At 36.0% G+C, this 22,756-nt stretch overlaps 1 protein-coding gene and 1 pseudogene across 6 annotated transcripts; both read left to right on the top strand.

Moving 5' to 3' along the window:
* LOC116303403 (uncharacterized) lies at nucleotides 1-22,744 on the top strand. Of its 6 annotated transcripts, none has more exons than XM_031712928.2 (2): nucleotides 1-92; nucleotides 18,639-22,744. In XM_031712928.2, exon 2 carries the CDS (start codon nucleotides 18,808-18,810, stop codon nucleotides 20,875-20,877), a length of 2,070 nt encoding a protein of 689 aa, XP_031568788.2. In that variant the 5' UTR covers nucleotides 1-92; nucleotides 18,639-18,807; the 3' UTR covers nucleotides 20,878-22,744. The 6 variants fall into 6 exon arrangements, with proteins under 6 accessions (XP_031568788.2, XP_031568789.2, XP_031568786.2 ...); XM_031712929.2 differs by lacking the exon at nucleotides 1-92 and adding an exon at nucleotides 3,069-3,123; XM_031712926.2 differs by lacking the exon at nucleotides 1-92 and adding an exon at nucleotides 4,152-4,242.
* Nucleotides 20,984-22,756, top strand: part of LOC148910998 (histone H4-like) — a 7,296-nt pseudogene continuing 5,523 nt past the window's right edge.

Raw genomic sequence — 22,756 nt, forward strand, 5'->3', positions numbered from 1 at the left:
TCGGTCCTCAGGGTTTTGAAATCACAATCCGGTGCTGCAGAGAATGGAAGACTGACAACGTATTTGCTGTGTAACGACTATTCACATATTAGGTAGGTAGACCAATTCATTTTTTTGTATTCCGGTTTTCGGTGTAGCTTTATGATTTCTACTACTTCATTTAGGATGGTTTATTTGATGGTTACAGTCTCAATAGCTTGCGTTCAGTCGAAACTGAGAAAACTATTCTTGTTTTGGGGTAGGGAGGTAGGGGAAACAGTATTTGTGTTGACACTTTCATTTGTGTTTATTCAAACATATTTTTCTCGAAACAAAAAATTTCCGAGCTCCAGTAAGGTTTTGCAAATCTGAATGAGGAGTGGATCTTATTTAAGTTTACTTATGAAAACCCTGTTTATCTTAGCTAGGTATAGTCTATTTAGTGGGTGTCATCAATAGTGTCATTCGAGCGCTGCTTACTAAATAGCGAGAAATAATCTCGAGAGCCGTTTTGTAGCAATGCACTATGTTAGTCTTCGAAAGCCACTCGCGGTAGAGAAAAAATCACGACAAGAGTATAAATAAAATACTTCTACTTAAATGAGTGACAAAAAGTCTGAAAATCCGGTTATCATATTTGATATTAGTTCGTTTCGTTAGGTACACCAATATGGCTGCCATATCTATATTGTCACTTAACTCTCACGGGACTGAGTGAACCCTCTATTTTTACTTATCCTTTAGACTTGTTTTTTGCACCTACTTCTCCCCAGTACTAAACTCTATGACACGTAAGACACACAATAGGCTGACAATGGGAAATTAAGTTCCGCTTCCTTTACTCCTTAAACCTCTTATTTTTTAACTGAAACGATAGCATGTAATGTCAAGTCAATTAAGTCAAGTTTATTTCACACACAAAAATTACAATAGAAAAAAAAAAAGAATATTGATATAGAGTTAAACAGTTATGAAATTTACGCAATAAATATTTACAAAGTAAGATCAAGTTAGTGTGTATGGCTGTTGAAAAAGTATAAACTATCGAGTCAACAGCCAAAATGAGATCACAAATGCGGCACTGATAGCCCCTGTTTACCTGTTTTTTAAACAAATTACTATGACCGTGATGTTTTCCTTTGAACGTCATGTCGGGGGAGTTTAGTACATAAAGATGTGGTATAAGACGTCATGTTTTTCTCGTTTTGGCGTAATAAATTAGTAACTTACCGGAAACTTGGGCATCTCTAAGTCGTGGCTTACATCCTTCTTTATAGCTCACAATGATAAGCTATTAGTTTTTGAACGAATTTTTTTGGCCTTTACCGGTTTTAGTGTATAATTATTTCATGTGAAATCTCATGTCTAAAGAAAAATAAAATAATTTATAAATTCTGTTTGCATATTATATTAATAAAAACAAGTAGCTCTCTGCGAAGTGAGATTTTATCTGTAAAAAAAAGTATAGCTTAAAAATAAAAATAAAAATTGTTTGAGCGGAAGTTACTCGCAAATAGACTGAATTCAGTTTTTTAAACTTCAAATTGGATCGCAAAAGCGCGTGGGGAAAAACCCAAGTGTCCTGAATGGCGCATGCGCGTTGTCGATTTGTTATGACGCCCAGTATGGAGTAAAAGAAACTAAATGGGGAAAAAGTAACTCATAAAATGATATTTATCTCATCGCTTGGTAAATCGTACTAGTCGTAGCACTCCGACGATGTCTAAATAATATCACGTTCAATCTTTTATCCAGGAATCCAGTCCAATGGACTGCGTTTTGGTTTTTGGTGACCGTGGGTCCCAGTGATTTGCACACACTTAAAAGTGTGTCGATTCAATTTTTAGCTACATTACTTAATGTATATCGAGAATTTAATCATTCCTTTAGAACCTGAACTGCCACTTAGGTCAAATCTTAACCATAAAATAGATAACAACTGAACACTTACGTGGATTGCGACGGTACAGCTAACAGAATGAAGCTTTGATTTGTTTAGATGTGCTTAATCCGGATCTGCCTTCTGGCCATGTCTGTTTTACCAAACGGTCGATCAATTGTGAGATTTTCTCTCATTCACCTTGTCCCTTTTTTATTGCTTAGGTTTGTACAAGATGGAATTTCCGTCTTAAGTAGCTTAGTCATATCAAAGATTCTTGCTAATTTTCGGCATCTTTACAAACATTGTTATAGCCGTATTATGAATGGAATTCGATTCTTGTAAAATCCTTTATTTACAACTTCGCATTCAAGACTTATCTTTTTCCTTGGTTCCCACAAACTTGGTTGTCATCATTCTCGCATAGAACCTTCAAACTAATTTGATGAATATGAATTTAGAACAATATAAAGTAAGGTAAATTAAGGCACGTTTTGATTTAGTTTTTGACCTAATTCTCCGCTCAATTCATGCTTTCTAAAACGTCGCGAACAATTCAAAAATAGGAAGGAATGTCAACCTAAGTACGTCAGAGACTGAGAGAGAGAGAGAGCGAGAGAGAGAGAGAGAGAGAGAGAGAGAGAGCCGACGTAAACGCACTGGGCGATCACATTGTATCAACAGGGAGATAACAAACAAACCACTCGAATAACCTTGATAGAAAAATAGTCTAAATGGACCACTAATCTGCAAATCTGAAGACATTTAAATATCAAAATATGGAAGCTATTTGTTATCGTTAACATCAGAATATAATCCTTTTTCTGTTGATCTTCGCAGGTCTAACCTACACTGAGTTAGCTTTACAAGTTATTATTAGAATTGTCTTCCTTCTTCAATACAAAAGAATTCAATTGGACCCTAGGTGGGAGAACATAAGAGACCACTCACCGATTTTCATTCATTTCCTCTCAATTTTCAGTCAAAGCTAAACTGGTCGATGTTTCAAGAGTCTGTGTCATGCTTGGAGCTTATGCGTGGTGTGTGTTATAATAATGGGATCAAATTTGAACTCTGAATGGTTTTAGGGCGTGTGGTCTGATAGCATTCGTTCAATTAACTCGTCATAAAAGCCATTAATATTGATGAACCGTGAACTAGTCATCATACTTTAGATTCGATTTTAATGACTCTGTTAAACCTTTAGTAACTTCTTCTTTGACCGGCAATAGCTTCTACTTGGAGGATGACTTGGGTCATTCAAGGTAAGGCATTAAACCGTTGTATCTCGACCTTTTCTTACTTTATTACACAAGTTAATTTCTTTCCTTTTTCCCTTTTATTTCCCAACTTTTCGTGGTTTTCCAAAAGCTTTTATTTCCGTTTGGTAGATTTAGTCGTGTCCGAATACAAAACTGCCTTACTAGCACTGACGTTCAATTCTCAGTGTTTTTCGTAGTTTGTTTTACTCGTATCCGCTTTTTCCGATAGTACTTCATAACAATCTAGTTACAGCTGGACTATGGAGGATTTCCCAATTGTGTCTTTAACGGACGTACTGATTCTGGTAAAAAAAAGTACGGGGAAAACTGTAGCGAAGTCGGGCAAGTGCATGGGTACTCGCTTACGTTGGTAGCTTATTTTTAGTTTCAACTTAGCGGTGTCGGTTCCGCGACGTAGGACATAAGAAACTGCGTCTAGCTCATTCGTCGAACTTTTGCCCTGTCGAATTTGATAGTTAAATTTTGTACATGACAAGTGCGGGGTCTGAATAAACCTATTGGACAGAAAATGTTAGGCGCACGAAACGACCAAATATCAGCGTTATCTGGTCGCCATCGAATGCAATGCTTAAATTATAAGGGCTCAATAGTACAGCGGCTATTAAGATTAAAAAGCATACTATAGAGCTGTCTTTTGTTAACGCATGCTTCCGTTGAGTTTATTGCGAGTGGCAGAGTCGACCTCAAAGGCACTTCAGAAGAAAATACGTCTGAACTGGATCTAACCAAAGCAACTTTGCATGGATACACTATAATAATCAAGCAATACGACTTTTAGTTTAGAAAACTCACGGCCGACCGACTTAGCAAATGTAGTTTTGATAATGTAATGTTTCATGCAAGTCTTTAAAGTAGGTGTTTATTTAACGGCTCTCGGTCTTGCATCAGTGTTAGAAGTAGATCCGGATTTCATATATCAACAATAGCTATGATAACCCTAAAGGATAAAGGCTAAAGGATTAAACTTTAATGATGTATTCTTGTGAATAGTGAATGAGATCACATCTAGCTGTATAGAATGCATTATGGCTACTAGCTAGAAGCTAGCTACTAATTAACAGGAGTACTGCATGGAGATGAAAAATACTTTATTCAATATAGGTGAGTGGTTCACATCCTTCGCCGGTTTTCTTCCAATTGATCCAATAGACTAATATTTGAATATCTTCTCAAAGAGCATTATTGGTGCTTGAATCATGAAAGTAAAAACAAACCGTGTATTTCTCCTTTTTAGTGATTGCATGTTGATAGTCTTCATTCACATGATCTATACTCTCAAAACCAATTGAAACATATAAACTACGAGAAAGGGGTCGATTTAGGTCTACTTCTTAGCGCTGTAGTACAAACCAGATACCAAAAATCACCTTCAGACCGAGGAATTTGCCCACAAATTCTCTCATGTAAAGATTATTAAATTTTTTGTAAGAAATCCTTTATATAACAAAACGTTTATCCCCTGGCAACGCACCAAATCCATTCAATAGACCATATACCATATTAACTATGAATAGACTGAATACATAGCTTCATATTTGTTTTCCATGTCTTCAAATACAACGAGGAAAATTTGTGAATCTAGACAAGGCTTTTGATACAATCTAAAGTGAATGAAAGTTGTTTAACAAATATTGTTATTTTGATGTCAATAGTTGAAAATTTCAAATCAGTTTGATATACTTTATTCTTCACTTGACTGAAGATGACTTCCGCTCAGGTTGTCGAAACGTCAGTCACATCAAACAGTCCTTCTCAGGACTACATCCACCTGGATGATCATAATACTTCGATTAACTTTGATATAACTGTTGTCATGCTGTCTGCCGAACTTCGAAAGGGTTTTCTAACAAGTACCATGATTGGATGCCGTGGCCGTGCACGTTTCTTCAATTTGATTGGCCAGAAAGAGTGGAAGCGGCATTTGAGAGTTCTGCATCGTATGGTCGCGACTAAGCGATCTTTTCTGCATCAAAATAGGAACTCGTTTTGAGATTCAATCAGTTTTATCGTTACATTTCCGTATTAATGTAGGCTTCTTGTCTGTGAGTTTAATGATCTTCCGGTAATGACCATATAGCTTTGTAAAATGGCGGTTTAAATTCAATCGACAGTCAGGCTCTCAACATCCATGCATGTTTGTTGGGGCAACAATTTGAGCAGTTTCAGATCCAAGAAGGAATAAAACAGACCTTTTTACTGATACGGCGGCCATCTGTAATTTGGGATTGGGATTGTAGGATAAAGACTGATATAAAAAATATGAAGTTACAGAGAATATTATTACATGTAGTAGGAAAATAACATGAGGTGTGTATGGCTGTTGAAGAAGTTTAAACTTTCGAGTCAACAGCCATAGATTTTCTTAAATCTATAAACTTAACATATCTATAAATTTTCCAATGCATAGTTGCCCCCTTCGCATCCCATAATGTATTGAAACAATACAATTCAAGATGGCCGCCGTATCGTTGAAAAGGTCTATTGACTTCCATCCTTAGAAATCAATAATATGTTCCCCCATTTCAAGATCCTGCTGACATCTGTCACTGATTAATCTTTAGAAAAAATTGATCTGAACCGGCCGCCTCACGATTTAGAAATTCAATTCGCATGCGCTGACCATATTTAAACCTTGGCTACTCACGTCATTAGGGCAACCGAGGAAGCCATTTTAGTGCGCATGAGGTTGCAGCACGCGTTACTCGATGTGTGCCTGATATTCTATGTAACTTCAACGAAAAACTATTTGGACCTCTTGCCCTATACCCTGCGTTACTTGGCGGTCTGCGGTTTTTGTTGTTGTTGTTGAGAGGGGGAGTTCAGGTTGATTGAGGTAGACCGCACAACGTCAAGTAACGCAGGCTCTGAGGAGTACAAGACGTATTTTTTGATATGCTGTCAAAGTTATAGGTGGACAATCCGCCAGCTCGACTAAAATAAATACGGAAAAAGGATACTCATATTGGCTAGGGAGTAACTGATCTTTATGGCTAGATAGCAAAAAAATTAATTGACTAAACTAATGCAGTCATTCACCTTTTGTGTTCGTGCTGTCGCGCATAGCCATCAAGGCCATCAACAAGGCGCATTTAATACAGACGTTTAATCACTATTATTTCTTTACTGTCTTCTTTGCTGGCTCTATGAACTATTAAATTCATTCCCCATGCCAAGCTTGTAGGGCCAGATGCTATAAGAAAATATCTTTTTAGCTTCGTATTGCATGCTTGAGGCGATTTTCTCGATAATTGTGATAACGAGGTCACGAGAAACACGTTTGACAGGACACGTAATTTTAGCTAGAACACATGAAAGTTTCATTTTATGATTAATATAATCCATAAAGTAGTTTATCCGGCGTCGTGTAGGTCACATTTGCATTGCATGTATTTTTTAAACATACCCTTTTAGCAAGACATCGCTTGCCCTCTTTCAGATGTCGCTGTATAAAACATACTCTCATGTATTCATTTAACTTATTTTTTTAATTTCCTGTTGAAAATAAGATTCTTATTCTTATTCTTGATGTTTGTTGATGTATCTTTTTAAATTTAGTGGTGGGCAAAGAAATAATACTCAAGTGAATGGCAGGTGGTCTTCAATAGGAAAACAATAAAGCATAACGAGTTTGACTTTTCTACTCTGTCAAGTACTTATTATTGAACTCAACTCATTCAGTTTGCTCAGTGTCGCAATTAAAAACAATTTGGAGACAAATTTCACTGACATCTCTCGCAATTAATGTCTTTTTGATTTTAACTCAAGAAGGGACAAGAAAGAAATAATGCTCAAGGGAATGTCATGTTAAGATATCGCAACAAACAGAATCAACAAGTCATATTTAGCTTTCTATTGATGATTTTCTCCTAATCAATGCAGTTATATCTCCAAATTCTCCATATCTTTTATTAGGATTATCTACAATTTGCTAAGGATTAAAACTGGGTTATCAAAACAACACATACGTAGGTATCTCGCGGTGTGAGAAGTCATAAACCACGCGCTGAGAGAACACAGACCCCGCCGTTCGTTACACCATAGCGACAAATGGGGCGTTAAAACTCGTATCTAGTATAGCAAAAAGGTCGCCCTTTCATGCTGTCAAAGTTACTCGCTGTAATTGGGATTCCGTCAAATTTCTCATTCTTGTCGTCTTCAGTTAGATATCATTTTACATCTCTAAATGTGGTCTCCTGAAGTGTTCGCTTGATTTCTTTTTAAAGCTACACGGGTCTTAGTGCCTCTCGTGAGGGTGTCATTTTGGCTGGAGATTAAAGGTATTGATTGAGAGTCAGGCCCATTACAAATACGAAGTAGAGGTAGGTCTTTGCTCTTAGTCTTTCATTGACCGAAATGTACGATAACTTAGGTAATAATAGTGTGAAACGGGTTGTATGTTCTGTGATGTGCACATGTTTTGAGGATCGAGGATATCATTTCCTAACGTGACTTCCAATAATCATTTCTACATCTATACATGTCACTCATGCATACTCTAGCCTGCGTTTCTGTGTTCGAACATCTATATAGACTCATGTACAACGTACGTTCCTAGCTCGTGGCAAAATTAGAACTCAAGAAAAAACATCAATTATATGAAATCGATAAGTCCGTCGGAGCTCTGGGATCGATAGACGAGACTCCAAAAACTTCGGCTGTGGTTTGGTCAGTAAATCAGCGAGTTCACGGTTCATGCTGAGGGGAGCAGGATAGAAAAGGGTTGCGTGCTGTGAGTCTATCAACTGATCTTCAGAATATTTAATAGCTCAGCAAAGCAGCTTTGATTGTACACTACAGGAAGAAAACAATCTAACATTTTATTGGATACTTATGCGACATGCTATGCAGCCGAATCTACGGAATTATCAGCCAGACAAGAGGAAGCGGTGTGAAGGATGAAGTTTGTGTTTAGTAAAGACTCATTTTCAAAAGGTGCGACGAAGGCTAGAGTATCGGGCGTCGTGTAGTACATGTTTGGTTGTGCGGTAAAGGTGATTAAAAATATTAGCAAAAATAGCGTCAGATTTGAACGAAATAAGAAGCAGATTGCGCCAAAAAGATAAGAAAACCAAACAATGTATAAATATAAGGTAAAAATAAGAAAGAACCGAGATAAAATGCGGTTTTAATTTTTGATATTGAAGAAGATATAGTGTTTAATTATGTAGATTGTCAATCAAATCATTTTCATCATTACACGTTTCTATTCAACAAGGATCAAGTTGTCACGCCTATTACTGCAGCACAATAATTAGAAAGACTGAGTTGTTGGTATTGCGATCTAAATTTTGGATTATCGATTTATATGAGAAAATGAATAGATTAAGATTGCGCATGCGTTTTGCTATGCTCTTGGAAGACTGCTATTATATCAATTAACAAATCGAATCGATATGCAGCTATTTAGGAAAAAAAAACTTTGTCTGCACGTTTTTCGGGTATGTTTTCTTCTGTGCAGACGTTACTTACTAAGGTTGTAACACATTTCGAGCTGCAGCAAAGCCTTCTAATAATAGCCGTATATCTCCACTACTCGCAAGCGATCCGAAAAGAAAATAAAGAAGAAAAAAAAAGAAGAATAGGAAGGCATAAGGAATAAAGAAAAAAGATTTTTTAAAGTTTTCATATGACGACGTTTCATACGACGATATTAAAGACATTTATATGACGTCATCACTATGTTGATCACGGTTTCAGTAATACGTCACTCTTTATATATTCTTTTATTATTATTTTGAAATTATGCTCTCCGACAATGCTCTTTTCATCGGCAAGGATTGGAATAATAATTTTTAAAACATGTCAGCAGTCGTCCACAGTAGATTTATATGACTCATTAACAATCTCAAGAAAGCATATTGGAAGCAATGTTGGTAGCATTAATGGCGAGGATATCTGCTGACCTCCTGTATTGCGACCCGATAATTGAAAAAAAAAATCAGATCTGGCTTTATTTTATTCAACGATGCAGGCAGGCGTCATGCCCCGCCTCCCCCACCCCCTCTCCCTGGGGAATAAACAGGTAGCATTATGATCTTTGACGTCATTATCATCAGTGAATTAAGTCACACTTGCGCACACGGCAAAGGATTCGTAACCCTTACGTGTTTAATACCGAATCACGGAACGTTGGAAACCAGTTTCGTCAGATATTCACGTTCAACATAGCACGTGAAAGATGCGACAATAACTCATGAAATGAAAGCTGTGTTAATGACAAATATCCTGCATTCTCTAGTGACAAGTTTCCGGGTTTAACGAGTTTAAGGGACAGTGAAAAACGACAACATTTTCAGGTAAAATTGCATTAATTAATTAATTCTTTCTTTCTTGCAATCTTGAAGCTTTTCTTTCTATTTCTTTTTTTATTTTTCTTTTCTTCTCTTTTCCTTTTCGGCTTCCTCTCCTTCGGTACGTTAGTGTACATTGGAATTAGGATCTCTACGAGTTGTCTCTATGAACGAGTTGAGTTAAATTTTTAGCCCCATTTTTATGAAATGGGACAGTACTGACAATTATCTCACTTTTTTATAAAGACAGTAAGTAATCGTAAAAAAGAAAAAATATCCACTAGTAAATGTTACATTTCTTAAAAAGTACTAAAACAATTTTTTTGGTTCGATACATTTTTTTTTATGGTGATCAAACCGGCTTTGAATTGTTTCTGGCGTGATTTCTGAGCGCGCGTTAATTATTTCATATAGTACTGTGGCATACATCAGATTCATTCACGTGATTTTGCGTGACTTTGAGTTTACTGTACAATTTATCTTATATTATCTTTATAACTTCAGCAATAAAGACTTTAACATGTGAATTTATTCAGTCAGAGGAGTATAGTTTAACTCGTAGCTTATTTGAGATTTCAGGAGTTAAAGACGACTAACTATATTTTCTATTTCATCATTATCATGCATTTCATTTCGTTAAATACAGCTTTTCTACTAATGTAAACATGCACTGAAGTCAATATGAATAAAGACTAAAATATTATGCACAGAATAAATGATTTTATCCCGGCGATCGTCTTGCTCGCAGAGTAAGTGAACAATGGCGAGGCGAGACTATCTTTCTTCTTCCCCTGTAGTTTTATTTTATTTACAATCTAAAGGCGTCATTACGACGTAGATAGCATTTAAATCATTTGATTCCAACGTCACTCATGAATTTCAAACTTTCCGGCCAAGATAAGTCACTCCACCTCGACTTTAGACTCTATGAATCAATATTTTAAAAACAGAATGTGGTCTTGAGACCTACACATTGCACTTCAATAGAGAAACACTTTGAGTTTTATTTCATTAAACAACTCATTTCTACAGCTCACTATGGTTCCTTTGGCCGGTTAATTAGATTTAACTTACTTTAATATCCGGTATCTAGTCAAAAAGATAGGCAAGAAACAAAAGAGAGCCTGTCGGAAAAGCTACTAAATAAGTTAAGTGAGAAAAACAAGACGTAAATAGTCTTCGGAGTATTCGTTTTTACGGGCAGCTGTTTGAAGTGAATAAGGTCGCTTCTGCATTCGCCCATTCATCTTCTCAATCCGCTTACGTGAACAGCCAACAAAAGATCCTTGATGCCAAGAATTTAGGTAGAAAACTAATGATAACGAAAGTTTCATTGACGGGAGGATTAAGTAGTGTTTTTTTATACTTTTTAGCAGGTTGCACTGGCCATGTTTATCGATGGCGTAATCCTTCCTAATGCTAATGTTACGCCATTTTTGACTTGAATGTCTTCCAACGGAACGTGTGGTTTAATATTGGATTGCACTTGAAATTTTGAGACTTTCGCCGCCATTTGTGTACTAGTATATTTATCATCGCTTCTCTTGGAGTATTTTATCAGTACTATTCTTATCTCTGCGCGTCAAAATGTGTGAAACAGCTTCTCAATTAAGGTAAGACGCATGCGCAGATGAAATAGTCAAAATTGATGTTTGCTTTTCGATGAAGCCATGAAAAAAGGACTTAAATGCTCTTCAATTCGTGCTTCCTGTAGAATAAAGAAATCAATTGACTTTAGAGTTTGATTCCTAGATCTAAAAAATCGTGATTTTGGTCTAATTTTTCCGTGGTTTTCGCTGTGAATCCCTGTCATTTGTGAACAAGATTTCAATTACATCTTGTAAACAAAGATCAGACTTGGCATCAAATATTGACCTGAAATAAATGCAGATTACAGTTGAAATCCTTTCTACATAAAGCTCGGTGTAAATGATGCAATTTCCTTGGATTTAACAGGAAGAAAAATCTGGAACGAATTAGAGGTAATACATTGTTTTTTCAATTGGTATAAACATATTGCAGGCTTTATACAAGCTTACAATCCTTCGTGGGACTATGGTTAATATGGTCAAGACAAATAAAAAGAGGTTATCTGATAAATGTTGGTACTAAGCGAAAATCTGATATTATCTCTAACCTCCATTAAAATAATTTTTTGGGGGGATTTCATGGATTTTATACGAAAGTCCTTCCATGCTCTAAGTTATTCGTCGATATCGAGGCCTTGTGTATAGTGATAAACTGCAAGAATATATATTTCTACTTCCAAAAGCCTTTGGAATGTCTTCCATGAATGAAACCTACCAAGAGTTACACCGTAACAGTCCTCTCTCTGTTAAATTCTAAGATTGGATTTCGTACGCAGATTTCTAAGCATATCAATAAAGTTTGATCAATAACATTTAGTTTTCTTGTAGAATTTTCGTATAAACAACTTCTGTGCATTGTAAATCCAGTTTGCTTTGATTCATAGAAAACTGCTCAACTTTATTGTCTTCGCTAACGAGATCCTCTTATGAGCAAAATAGTTAAGTGAATAAAAAATTCGGAACTTTTGAGTTCGATAAAAAAATTGATATCTAGTAATTAGAGCCTGCGAGTCTAATATAAAGAAAATTAAGTTCAATTATCAAATTGAAAGGACAACGAAATGAAAACATCGAAAAATCAATCCTAATTTACTGAAGCAACATGGCAACAATGTAGAGGAATCGAAAAGAAAAGTGCTTCAGGCTATAATTGATATGGTTTAGTTGTTATAAACTTGCTGGAATATATTCCAAAGTAACTGGATTAGTTTCCGTACTTCTCAGCATGACGTGGCTCGGTTTATTCTATCTCTAACTGAAAAATATCAAGAAGATTGTCGAAAATATGATTACCCTAGACTATTCTAGACTATGTAGAATTCAAATTAAGTCAAAGAAGGGTCAATATTCGACTTTGATTCAAATGTTACAGGGAAAGTTATTTCTTGCATAATGTAAACTTTTCAGATATCATGACAAACACTTTGGTCTAATTGATTGTATTTTCAAAGACCACCTAGGGATGTTTAATTTAATACATATTTATTGATAGTCCATCCTATTTGTTTTGCGTTGCAAATTCGGATCTAATTGAAGGAGGGTCGTCTGAGTTTTATATTCACGGTAGAAAATCCTCTTAACAGCACCACCTTGGATTAAGTCGATTCGACACGAAGTCCATTTTCAGGTATTCATATTCATAGCTCTTCTGTAGTTTAGTGGGCTCCAAGTAATATTCTTTTTTGAATAACGTTTTTCTAATTCAAACATAATTTTCTGTTTATTGAATTCGAAGGTTACATGTGCATGCTTTTGAACAAGAATTTTAGTGCTCAATTCGACGGTTAACTAGGCAAAAGTTGTCAGTGAAAATTTCGCTTAATTATCTCATTTATAATAAGCAATTTCAACTATATTGATAATCTCTAGTTTGAATATCAAAACTGAGACGAAATATCGTTTTTATTTTTAAATTTGGTTCAGGTTTCTTCTTTTTTCTTTGGCAACTGGAACTTACGTTTCGTTACGAAGAAAAGAGTGGCCGGTAATGTTTTGAACGACGGCCATGCACAACGTGAACGGCTCGCTGTCAAACTAGTAGTCTTCCGTTTGCAATAAAGCTTAAATACACAATTCATTTTTTATTGTTCTGTTTAAACGGAATTCCCACATAGAGCCTAACACGCGAGCTTAGTTCCTTTTGAACTACGGACACAGCAGGAATGAACTGAGTGAAACGTGTTGGACAAGAATTGTTTATTGACGGAGGGAAACCGTAATTGGAAAAAGGCGCCAAAAATAAAAAAATAAGCTAAAACCCTACAAAAACCTAATTGTATCAAGCAATAAAAGATAGGGTTTGTAAATCTTTGCACAATTAGTAATTGAATAAATTAGTAAAATGAGTTCATTTACATATGATTATTATTGTTCAGTTTAGTAGGTTCGGTTACGTCTCTTTTTGCAAGTTGCTCAGCGAAACCTATAAAATGCAACTGATAAACTTCAAAAGAATTTACTTAGGTCAAAATTTTGCGCTTTATAAGGTAGAAGTATAACTTCTTCAGTTCTTTTTTGTTTCGAAACAGCTTTGAGACCTTTTCATCTTTTATTATTAAAAGAAGACTAATTAAGGGTCTTCAGTGAATTGTTCACCGGCTGAGAGGTAACGGTACGAAGATATTTAAAACCCCTTGACTTTGGAACAAAACTCACTCTTGAAACTCGTGCTAGTACAGCTAAAAAGTATGCAAAGTTTTGCTGCTGCATTTTCTCTTTTGCATTTTTTATCGAATATTTTGAAAACTAATTTAAGATGTAAGAGAAAAGCCAGGAAAAAGTACCAAAATATGGTGAAATTCAGATTTCAAGGGCGGCAAACGGGCAAGATTTTCAAGGTCATTGCATAATTGGCTTTTTGTACGATTTCCTTTTCATTTTTAGATAGAAGAACATGTTTTTGTTGTGCACAGGAAAGCGTTAGGGAAAAGTGTTAAGATATATGTGCTAATAAGACGCAAGATGGAGGAAAACAAAGGCAAACAAACAAACAACTTAGTGAGGAATTTCGTGTGTCGAGCAAGGAAGATCTCCTTCATATATATTAGGACATTAAGTCCATTAACCCACGGAAATACGAAACAGTAGAATAGAAAATGAGCAAGAATTATTGATAAGCTAATATGGAATGACAAATGTGAATTACTTCATGTATTTTGTATAATTACACCGTGGATTTTTTAAGAGATTCTCGGTGTTTCTATAGCAACCTTTTGTAGATTTTCAAATTAGTTTGACACTGTGATAATTATATCAAAAGTTTTGAATATTGTTCACTGTCAGTTATTTCGAGTGAAGATCTTTAAACCACTCAGAAGTCATCTGGAATCATTCTCATACACAGATCTCTCCCCTAGTTATTATGAGCAATTAGCTAAGATTTGCGTAGAATTATTTGAACATTGTCAAGGAAGTCCTCACATAAGTCAGCTCTTTTTAATCGAGTCTCCGTGGCTGCTCTGAGTAATCAATGGAAGTTGCTAGAAAGTTTTTAAGCCTACGATAATTATGAATTTAGCTCAGTTGAATACATTCATTATTTAAGCGAAACTGAGATTAGATGACGAGCGTCTCATTGATCTTCACATCACAAAGAACAGCCCAATATAGAGGTCTATCTTTCGAGTGAGAAAAGTCGACGGTATTCATCAACATTGTCTCAACTCATTATCTGACTACAAAAAAACAGAAAAACAAGTTTTATTTCAAGTTCAGGAAAAAGGGAATTGACTGGCATTGTAAAGCAAGGGATAGACAGAGACAAATTGGTGCATTGGTCCTCACTTTTGACACCAATGACATTTCACTCCATTTTGTTTGCTTTTTTGATCGCTTCAAAAAACCCGCCATGATTATATTTGGTTGAGCGTCAGAACCTCCACGGGCTCATTCAACGAGTGGTAAATCAATGCCAGGTGACTCTCCAAGACCAAATCTTACACAGAATTTCTAGGCTCACCCTACGATACCATTACAAGGTAAATAACAAAAAATTCAATGGAAAAATTCTCTTAAATTCATTTTTCAATGCCTGACGTCAGAGCTTGACTACGATTTAAACCCCAAAAATTTTCCAGTCTATAAAATAGATCCTTGAAAATCATTTCAAGAGGCCCGTGGGGTCTTAAGGTATTTAAGAATTCTGAGGGGAAAATCTGATTAAAATCATAGCTAATATCGTAAGTAGATCAGCGAAAAAAAAAAAAAAAAAAAATCCGGTTCAACCCAAAACAAGGTAGGAAAATATACGATTATTTTAAAATGAAATATCTCGTGCTCTCTTTAAAAACGATATATTTGTGCTGATTTCTCAAGCTGAGAATAAATTTACACAAACCACTGTGACATGATATCTTACAAGCCCTTCACTTAACAGTATTTTAATCTCAGCAATGAAAATAATTTACTGGTGTATACGGTTATATAATATATTTTTTATCTTCAAATAACTTGATCGACTCTACAATAATTCCTAATCATGTCATAAGCCTTTAACAGTTTTCTTCAAAACCAAATGAAAATTCATCCTTCCAATTTCATTGGTTGCGGCAACGTCGAATACCTCAAAAAATCTCTATTATCTCTGCCGTGTTTATCAAAAAAAATGCCGATTTCTATGCCCAAGGGAGAATCTAGAGCCGAAGTTATTTTAGAGTTTTTGTTTGGTAATGAAAAAGGCAAAAGAAATGGATTTTGGATTGTTCTACGGAACAGCTTAGGATTAAGATAGTATTGTGTTTCCCGAACGTCGAAGGTTTTTCTTCTTACCAAATTTAATTCTAAAGGTAGTTATCAGAGGTTTTGATTCTGTCGCCAGATAAGGGATAGAGGAAGATGATTAGAAAAATCGGTAACTAAAAATAGCGTCCTCGCAATTTTTTTGGCCATTTATTTCAGTTAATCCCGCGCGTACGATCAAACTTTGTCATTTTCTTTTCTTTGAGTTTTTTTTCTTCGACTGAGCCACCAAATTATTATCATTTTGGAATCCTCCCAAATATGTTTTAAAGCAACGGCTTGTTGTTTTTTGTTTTTTTCTTCAATACGGTTCTTTTTTATTTCGTTGTAAGTATTGCCTAAAGTTGGTTTGAACAGGAATAATTGGTATATCAAACAACACTGATTTTGATTAACAATGTTCACATCGATATCACGGTACTCAAACCACGATAATTAGCTACAAAAGAAGGGCTGTGCCGTGTGGGATCCGAAACAAAAACAGGAAGAAAGTTTAAACACGTACAAATGTTCAAAGGACGCGGTACATAACGAGGAGAATGGTTCAAGACGCGTAGCATATCTTGGCCGGATAAACCAACGTCATTTTTCGGGAAATCAAAGAATATAAACTTTTAGAACTTATTCATATTTTGTTTTTATTTATATATATATATCTATATCACGAAGTAAATATACTTTAAAATATACAAATGAGAATGAAATTTACAATTCGACTTTAAGTTAGCACGTGTGCAAAATTTCGAATTATTTCTAAATTACTCAACTTTGTGTTCCAAAATTTATAGCTCGTACAACAGAATCAAAATACGATTTATACGATATAAGGGGAGTTAATTTCTTATTTTACTCGGAATATATATACGATTTTTCATTCAGCAAAGTTAGGGTACCTGTGTGCAATTTAGGATCGCCGTAGTGTTGCTGAAGCATGCACTCAAAAGTTTATTACATACTCAAAGGTTGAGTACATCAACGATAAACTTTTCTTCTTTAGGAAAGAGAAACCACTTAATTAATTTCCTTTCAGAAATTAGACAGATCGACAGGACATCGTAAACTATCACGTATTTTTTCATCTTTTTTTTCTTTTCTGTGTTTCGTAAGTTTCAAAATATTAAGTTTGGAATCGTTATGTACCGTAGGCAATATACCCATCCAAATTTGTTAAGCGTTTTTCCAAGAGAATTTTTCTTGATATATTAACCGAAAATAAACACAATAAAAAAGATGCTACGAGTTTTTACTCAATTTCCTTTATATTTCATGTGATTTCAATAACAATTTTAATAGTTTGCAAATGTCATTAAGCAGCATTTGTGAATAATTGAGATTCGTGATTTCAAGTTTTCCAACGGATCATCAAAGTTATTTTCATCTGCATTCGATTCTATAATTTTCAGTTTTACGTCGATAATTCCTATCAAAAAAAGTTTGAAATTTTGACACAAGACTGAGTTCATAGAGCAAAAGTTTAACTGTTTGTTTGTTTTCTTTGAGGAGGTTATGTTTTAAAGTTTTGAAAGCATTTTAATGTATTTATTCATAGTTTGCTGCTAGTGCTCGGAAGGAAAAGCTTTTATTCAATTGTTACTGACGCCTAATGATGAAATCGACGGCCGTTCACGTGACATATAAATGTAATGAAAACTGAGCATTGAACACGTTCAATCTGTCTCATGCTGCGAGTATCTCTAGGATTTTTGCTTTGTTTTGACTTCAAAAGACGTAATTCACTAAAAATAAACTCCACGAAAAAACCCTGAAACGTTTGCACTAGAATAAAGCTAAAGAATCCTGAAATGACGCCAAGCTAATCCTCGAAAGGCACTCAAAATGAAACCAAATTAACACCTTACTAAGAGATTTCTGAAGTACAGAAGAAAAGAACAAAACATTGTTTCATTTTGTTGGATTATTCCTAAATACTCCATTATTTAATTAAAAAGATAGTCGGTGATTGGTTAACGAGAGGGCAAAGGTAATCTATAAAAACAAACAAATGTGCAGGAAATCTCCAAAAAAGATGTAACGAATTATACTCAGAAAAATCGCACGCTTGTTAGTTTGCCGCGTGAAAGAAAGAAAAGAAAAGAATCAAAGAAAACGCGATATTCACATGGTTGGCTCAAAAGCCCGCCTAAAGTCTAGAAGTCCTTTTTACTTTATTTTTACGTCGAATGTTTGCTTACAAAAGCCGCTTTTATTTGACAAAGTCATAAATATTATATTCATCGTTGGATTGGATGTCTGTTTTGTTTGAACTGGAAATTTCTAAGAACCTCTGGGGAAGGTTTTGTTAAAAGTGTAATGAGACTCTTAGAAACCTTGCTGGTGAAAAGACCACGACTACGTGCATGTAAAAGACATCAGGTGTCCTTGTGCAAATTGTATATTTTCGAGTCGACTAGATATCTGGAATTTTGATGATTGTCGTATGGAGATTTAAGGTATTTTAATGAATAGTTGGTGACTCTTAGGGTCTGTGAAGCACAAGTGTTTGTAGTATGTGCTAGATATCACACAAAAAAAAGCTCAAAACAAACCACAGTTGTTGCGAGATACCTGTTAAAAACTCTCAAGTGGTTCAATCTATATCAACCACTCTAAAGATAAATTGCCGATATTATCTACCGACTTTGAACCACGAAAACAGCTTTTTCAAACCAAGGAAAGTCATAGTTTCTTCAAATTAACTCAACTGGCTTTTATTAACTCTGCTTTTACGTACTCTCGCAAGGTTAAAAATATTAATAACTTATTATCTTCTGCACCACGATGGTATATATGACATTGTATTATTTAAAACACGTCTCGGTGAAGACTAATACTTAAATATTATGACATTCAATTTTAAAAATAGCAATTATTTTTCTTGCAGGCTTCATTTGCTGCCGATCGTTAGGGCACCGATGGTGAAAAACCATGCGAAACGGATATGACTCGACCTGAATCAATGACTATGGATTTTTGATATTCAAATTGACCGGCAAGCTATTGTGTACGGTTTCCTCGTTTTCCAAGGGCACAGACTTGAAGGAGATTGAAAAATGGCTACAACGGAAGGCCTAGAAGCCGCGACAGAAGAATTTCACATGGAACATCAAAAGAATGTCACGAACGGTTCTTTATTTTTAGACGAGGGAGGACATTACATGGTGCTCGAGCCACAGCCATTTCGCTGGGTTCTCAGACTAATTTTCATTTCAGTATTTCTTGTTGGTTCGGTGGGAAACTTAGTGGTTTGTTCGGCGATCCTTCGACGTAAGAGAATGCAGACAAGCAACAATATATTCACCTTTAACTTAGCAGTGTCAGATCTGATGATCGTCCTTATCTACCTCCCCTCACAAATGGCGGCTTTCGAGAATAATCATAATTGGCCATTTGGATACTTTGGCTGCCAGTTCGCTTACATAATCATACCAGTGTGTTTATCAGCCTCTATTGCGACATTACTAGCAATCACCAGCGATCGTTATCGAGCAATAGCGTATCCTATGAAGCCCAAACTCGGTGCGAAAAGCATAAGGTTAATACTACTTTCAATATGGGTGATCTCATTACTGGTGGCTTTGCCTTTGGTGTTTGTAGCAGGAACAGTGAGACCAGAGCCTGGTCAGGTCTATTGTGATGAGGAGTGGCCTAAACCCATTTATGGAGAAATCTACTGGATATCGATATTCGTGATTCAGTACATACTTCCATTGTGCATTATCTGGGTGCTTGCTGTGTTGATAGCTTTAAAGTTAAGAAGAAACTCTCTACAAATGATTGAAAGAACTTCGCATGTTCTCGCCGCTGCTTTTCGACAAAGAATGAAACAATCGTCCAAAATCACCAACATGCTCATTGCTCTTATTATTCTCTACGCCATCTGTATGTTACCTCAACATCTAGTCTACTTGTTTTCAATATACGGTGATCTCAGTAAGTTTAAATACAGAGTCTATGTTATCAGGTTCGCTAACGTATTTCCAATGGCCAACAGCGCGTTGAATCCCATCGCGTACGGGACCTTGAACAAGGAATTCAAAGCCGTTTTTAAGAATTTTTTTAAATGCGAGTGTCATAAAGACGTTCCTATGGAGGACTCGATCCATGGCCAAAGTCATTTTGATCGAGGACGTCGCTTGCGATTGGCTGTTTACAGACACGTGGATGATGATGGGAATACTGTTGTTAATAATTATGGGCACAACTGGCGAAGGAAGTCTAGCGCCGCTTCTTTGTTTGCTGGGCTGTTTCAACGTAGTAAAAGGGGTTCGGGTAGAGAAAGAAAGCACAGCCGAGAGTCAATGAGTAGAAATCGGAAGCAATCGAATCAAGAACACCACAAAACAAACGGCAATGTTAATAATAATCAATCTTCAAAGGTAGCAACGGATTCTATTATCGATCTCATGGACCACCAAGAAAAGAGCCCATCACCAAAAATAAGATTCCAAGAACCTAAAAAATACGAAATGGAAAGATTGATTCCAACGAGGATGAAAAAAGGCGAACAAATACTTGAAAACTCTTCTCGAGTGAAAAAAGTAGATGGGAAAAACTTTTGCCTGGTCGAGAAAGATAAACGACCAAATTTATGCAAAATGAAACGGTATGATGAAAATGATAGTGAGCTGAAGCAGTGTCTTCTCTGTAGTCAGTCCTCAACGGAGTCGAATGCAACACGTGAATCAGAACCTAAGCATGAACATCTACATCAAATCAACTCTTGTACAAGTCAGGAAGATTCTATTAATGTTTCGGGTTCACTAGAATGGGATCCAATGACCACAGCTCCGCCTTTGGTTCAGGAAGATAAAATGGCTTCCCACGCGAACCAGAATGATACTAATTGTACCCTTTCTCCTGATAGCCAAAGCTTTAGAAACCGTCAGAATGTTGACTTGGAGACTTGTTCTCCCCACGAACCAACAGAACTAAGCGCTTTTAACAAAACAAATAGCGGAATAAATAGCACAAACGAAACTTGCCGCCGGACGATGGACGACACTAGTGAAAATGAAAAACCTGATGTCACATCAAATCCTTCTGATCCTGCTAATAATTCAATCAATTCTGACAATGAATGGCTCACCCTTATAGAATCAGTTCAAGAAACGACAGTGTAAGTGCGATTTATACAGTAAAAACGTAGGGATATTTTTGACGCGAAAATTATAGTGCACACGCGTGAAAGAGTAAGAGGGTGGAAAAGCCATAACGACACGTGGGTAGAGGGGGGGGGGTGGGGTGGGGTGGGGTGGCAAAAAGAAACATAAAGACAATTCAAAAAAGATGAAGAAAAAAACAAGACAGACAGACAGAAAAAATCCAGACAGACAGACAGACGCTAATAAACAAAAAGACAGATAGACAGAAAAACATTCAAAAATAATAAAAAAAGTGTCACCATAATTAAGGAAAATCATGCTTGAACAAATATAGAACTGCATTATGCGAAAAAGCAACGCTAAAAGCGGCTCGAAATCAAAACTAGTATTGCATGTGTCCAAGAAATGATAAATATTCAGTCATCTAGGGAACTCCAATTACACGAATTATTTTCCAATTTAAAGTCCAAACGTAGAATGAGAAACGACCTAAACCGGAGTGTATTGTGGGGCCGAATTTGAGGCGGGAAAATAATCGTCATATTGCATGCTCAGATTCGTCAGCCATTCACGTTATAGCGTCATTTACTACCACTACCAAAATCCCTTGCACACTTTCTTTTCGTAGTGTAATACAGGATTGTTTCTTACTGATTTTTTTTTCATGACAGAATTTGTTATCCAAAATTCTAATACTCCAGTTTCAAGCTCTTTTTGCTCAGTCTTATACCCCATTCACACCTAAACGTGTTTAGTTAAACTATGTTTTCATTAGGAATAAAATTGAGAAACTAGAAACCTACAATATAATGAAACTTTCTAAAATATTGTCAGAGCAAGACAAAGGATAGTTTACATGCATTATTTCACCAAATATTGTGCAGTGTTCGTAGATAGTTTTCCAAACCCGTTTAGTTAAACCACTTTAAAACATGTTAAGCCTTGGTGTGAATAGGGTATTAGTCTCAATTGTGCATTATAATATTCAGCTATTCAACCAAAACCCGTGGCATTTTAAACAACTCGTATTGTTTCGTAGTGATAGAACAGATTTGCACACAATCGAGGTTAAGACTGAGCAAAGGCGAACTCGAAATGAGAGAGTTTTTTAAGGAGTAGGTTAAATCATTGAAAACATGTTTTGTTTGTGAGCAGTTGGACCCAGAAATACGTCACAACTAATCATAACGAAATTATTCTCTTAAGGAAATACAAATTAAAAAAATTCTCGAAGCGTTTTGGTAGTGCATGGTGTAGTAAAATGACGCCAAGTTGAACATTATGGTTGTCTTGGTAGTCTCCTTTGCAGCTGTTCTTAGTGTCGGTCCGGAAAAAAAAGCGTTCCGGACCGACACTAAAAACGGCTGCTGAGGAGACTAACATATTAGTCTTCCTTTGTACTTTTGAGAGGCTTTCATAAAGTCTGGGGGATGTTAAAGTGCAGACACACGGTGCAACATTGCACGCAACAAATTTGAACCGGGGTTACACACGTTGCAACAAAATCAAGCAACATCGCTTGTGTCAGCGCGCTATGCTAAGAAGCTGATTGGTTCGAAATTCCAAAATGTTGCACGCAATGTTGCAGCCATGTTCACACGATGAAATTTGTTGCGCGCAATGTTGCAAGAGTAGAGCGCGATTGAGCTTCAGATTCGTTGCATGCGATGCTGCGCGCAACATGTTTCAGGGGTAGACACGCTGCAACAGTCCTGTTGTATGCAATGTTGCACCGTGTGTCTTAAGCTTTAGTTTAGCCAGGTACATAGATCAGTTACTATGCATGTTATCTGAGAAAAGCAATGTTTAGTTATTTTGTAAAGTTATCATTTGATCTGGAAAATGTGTATAAAATAATGAATTTAAAAAAACGAACATTTAGAGTTTTTGGGAAATG

This window comes from Actinia tenebrosa, unplaced genomic scaffold (genome assembly GCF_029948245.1).
Source record: "Actinia tenebrosa isolate PJP-AT-01 unplaced genomic scaffold, QUT_ActTen_1.0 PGA_scaffold15__27_contigs__length_11533743, whole genome shotgun sequence".
Taxonomy (NCBI): domain Eukaryota; kingdom Metazoa; phylum Cnidaria; class Anthozoa; order Actiniaria; family Actiniidae; genus Actinia; species Actinia tenebrosa.

Excerpts from the sequence above, each read along its gene's own strand:
- LOC116303403 (XM_031712928.2), top strand. The coding sequence starts at position 18,808 with ATGGCTACAACGGAAGGCCTAGAAGCCGCGACAGAAGAATTTCACATG.